This window comes from Pelodiscus sinensis, chromosome 30, assembly GCF_049634645.1.
Source record: "Pelodiscus sinensis isolate JC-2024 chromosome 30, ASM4963464v1, whole genome shotgun sequence".
NCBI lineage: Eukaryota > Metazoa > Chordata > Testudines > Trionychidae > Pelodiscus > Pelodiscus sinensis.
In genome coordinates this window covers 10,375,673-10,378,770 of record NC_134740.1, presented here as the reverse complement: position 1 = coordinate 10,378,770, position 3,098 = coordinate 10,375,673, and the positions used below count along the sequence as shown (strand labels likewise).

Sequence of the window (3,098 nt, the reverse complement as noted above, 5' to 3'; positions counted from 1 at the left end):
CCATTACCCAGTCTCATCCCTGACACACAGAGGGTAGGGACCCTGTCCTGCCCAATGAGGACAGCAATAGCCATTGATGGACGTCATTCCCATATACGTGTCTATTTCATTGACATTCTGTATATGCATGTTGTTTGTCAGAACATGAGATTTATTACTCATAAAAATATTAAAACAAACAATTAACTCTCTGTATGTGGGTGTGTTTTTCTGGGTTTCCATTTTTCTCGCATACTTTTAGGTTGCATCCATGTCAATGCACCATTTTCACTCCTGGTATGGAGATAACTTCCATGGGCACATCATAAGTTAGAGGCTGAAGAGATCAGATGGAAGGATTTATCAAGATGACTGTAGGGGAAAAGCAACTAAAAGGGATCAGATTCATTGGCCAGGTATCTTTGCTTTAAGAGCAAGGATCTGCTATTATTTCTTTAAACACATCTGTATTATATGCATCATACAATTTGGGGAAATAATCTCTCACTGAGAACAACCCCATGTGAGATCCTAGATACGAACACAGGTGGCTGTTCCAAGTCACTGTGTGTGTCATCATGTTCCCACTGCTAATTTTATCTTTCTCGGTCAAAGCAAATGCTTGTTCATCTACCCAAGCTAGGAATTTCACCTCCCGACTGCAGACTGGACGTACGCAAGGATGACATCTAAATAGCCCACATTTTTAATATTTTTTTCTTTGTTTTTTCTTCTAGTTTTCTTATGATGGCCCTAATGTGATAAAGATGGCCCAGAGTTCTAGCTTAGAAGTCTTTGTTTTAAGTTCAAAAGAGCTTGTGGTAGTTAGATGGGACATTTCTAGTAATTCAATAGGAATCCATGCTATTGATTCACCATCTACTGAAAATTCTGCCACTTTGGGTACGTCTAGTCTCCAGGGTTTTGTCGACAGAAGTTTTGTCAACAGATACTGTCGACAAAGCTTCTGTCGACAAAGAGTGTCTAGACTACATCCAGTTCTGTCAACAAAGCAAGCCGCTTTGTCAACAAAACAGTGTGGACACAAAGGACAGTGTAGATGCAATAATGCCTTCTATCGACAGAACTCTGTCAACAAAAGGCGTTATTCCTCGTAGAATGAGGTTTACATACGTCGACAAAACTGCTGAGTTTTGTCAACATCATGTCGACATAACTCAAAGGCAGTGTGGACGCAGGTATAGTTTTGTTGAGAAAAGACCACTTTTGACGACAAAATCCTGTAGTCTAGACACACCCTTAGTGATATGAATCTTCCTCTGTGTATGGACAACTTGATTCTTCCAGTGGAGAGATGCACCAGTAAGAGGATACCTCCTTCAGGTTTCTGCCAGAGTAACTTTCAGCACAATTTGCACTCCATCAATATTTAATAATGTTCTATTTCTAGACAGGTATTATGGAGAAAGCAGAAGGAAGAAACCAAACACCTATCATGGAATTTATCCTCTTAGGGTTTGGGAACGGCCCTGAACTGCAGCCCCTCCTCTTCCTGCTGTTTCTAGTGATTTACATTGTGACAATGGGTGGGAACATCCTCATCGTTGTGCTAGTTGTGGCTGATCAGCACCTTCACACCCCCATGTATTTCTTCCTGGGGAACTTGTCTTTCTTGGATCTCTGTTACAGCTCCTCCATTCTGCCCAGGTTGCTGTCCAGTCTCCTGACGGGGGACGGAACCGTCTCTATTGAGAGCTGCCTTGTGCAATTATATTTGTTCGCTATTATGGCAGCTACAGAACTTTGGCTGCTTGCAGCCATGTCGTGCGATCGGTATGTAGCCATATGCCATCCCCTCCGCTACGCTGCCCTGATGAACGGCCGGGTGTGTGGCCAGCTCGTGGCAGGGTCCTGGATAAGTGGTTTTCTGTTCAGCATCACAGCACATAGTTTTGTGTTCCAAATAACATTCTGTGATTCTAAAGAAATTGACCATTTCTATTGTGATTTTTCACCCATGATAAAACTGTCCTGTAGCGATACCCGGACTCTGGAACTGGTGGCCTTTACTTTTGCTACCATAGGGACATTTGTGCCTTGTCTACTGACCCTGACATCCTACGTTTGTATCATCACCACCATCCTGAGAATCCCTTCCAGCACCGGGAGGCAAAAGGCCTTTTCCACCTGCTCCTCTCACCTCACTGTGGTGACAGTTTTGTATGGGACCCTGATTATTGTCTATGTGTTTCCAACAAACAACACTCCCAAGATCCTATACAAAATATCCTCTGTCTTCTACACAGTCCTGACTCCCATGATCAATCCTGTTGTCTACTGCCTGAGAAACAAAGAGGTCAAAAAGTCTCTGAGAAAAGCTATTCTCACGTTTGTTACTTTCAGAAATAGGCAAAGAATATGAAAGGCCAATTTTTAGCATATAGTAAATAGAAAGGAACTCATCTGGTTTCTTAGGCTTGGTCTACAGAGGAGTTTAGGTTGAATGTAGCTACATAACCTTGATTTTCTTAACCATGAGTCCACACAAGCAAGCTTGTTCCATCGACATTACAGGTCACTCAAGCCGACTTTGGTACTCGTGCTATTCATGGAGAAAATTTGAACTTGAATGGTCAAAGTCAGGGTTGTGTATACCCGACACTGAGAAAGTCCAGAACATGCAACTCTACTGGTTTCCAGGTGAACAGGAAAATCCCCAGGTCAGTTTGAATTTCAATTCCCATGTGGCCAGCATTGCAAGTAGACCTCAGCGCAGACAACACTCCTGAGCAGAACACATGGGCATGACCTTCATTAATTCAACTTCCTTGGGCGCCAGTTCCCAGAGATGCAAAATAGCACCATCATGGAGAGTCCAGCAGATCTTGGACCTCATTGGAGAAGCACATAGTGGGAGAGGGGAAGAGGAGAATGAGGAAAATGCCAGCTGGTGAGCAGCGAGAGCCAAGAACTTTTCGTGACTTTGGAGACAATCCCCTCTTCACATGACATCTCACAGCTGGGCGCTGAACCCTGGGAGGACACTTCTGGGGAACTCATAATTTTTTTCTTGCTACAAGAGGGTTAAGGCATTTGAGCGTGATGTGTTGTGTGTTCTCTGCCTGCACAGTATGGGAAGCCTGGAATGGCTTGTTAAC

At 43.6% G+C, this 3,098-nt stretch overlaps 1 protein-coding gene across 1 annotated transcript; it reads left to right on the top strand.

The window, feature by feature from the left end:
• The first annotated feature begins 1,399 nt into the window (after nucleotides 1-1,399).
• Nucleotides 1,400-2,362, top strand: LOC142821291 (olfactory receptor 5AP2-like). Its single transcript, XM_075912139.1, has one exon. It carries the CDS (start codon nucleotides 1,400-1,402, stop codon nucleotides 2,360-2,362), a length of 963 nt encoding a protein of 320 aa, XP_075768254.1.
• The last annotated feature ends 736 nt before the right edge of the window (nucleotides 2,363-3,098 follow it).

Coding starts and splice junctions, on each gene's coding strand:
- LOC142821291 (XM_075912139.1), top strand. CDS start 1,400: ATGGAGAAAGCAGAAGGAAGAAACCAAACACCTATCATGGAATTTATC.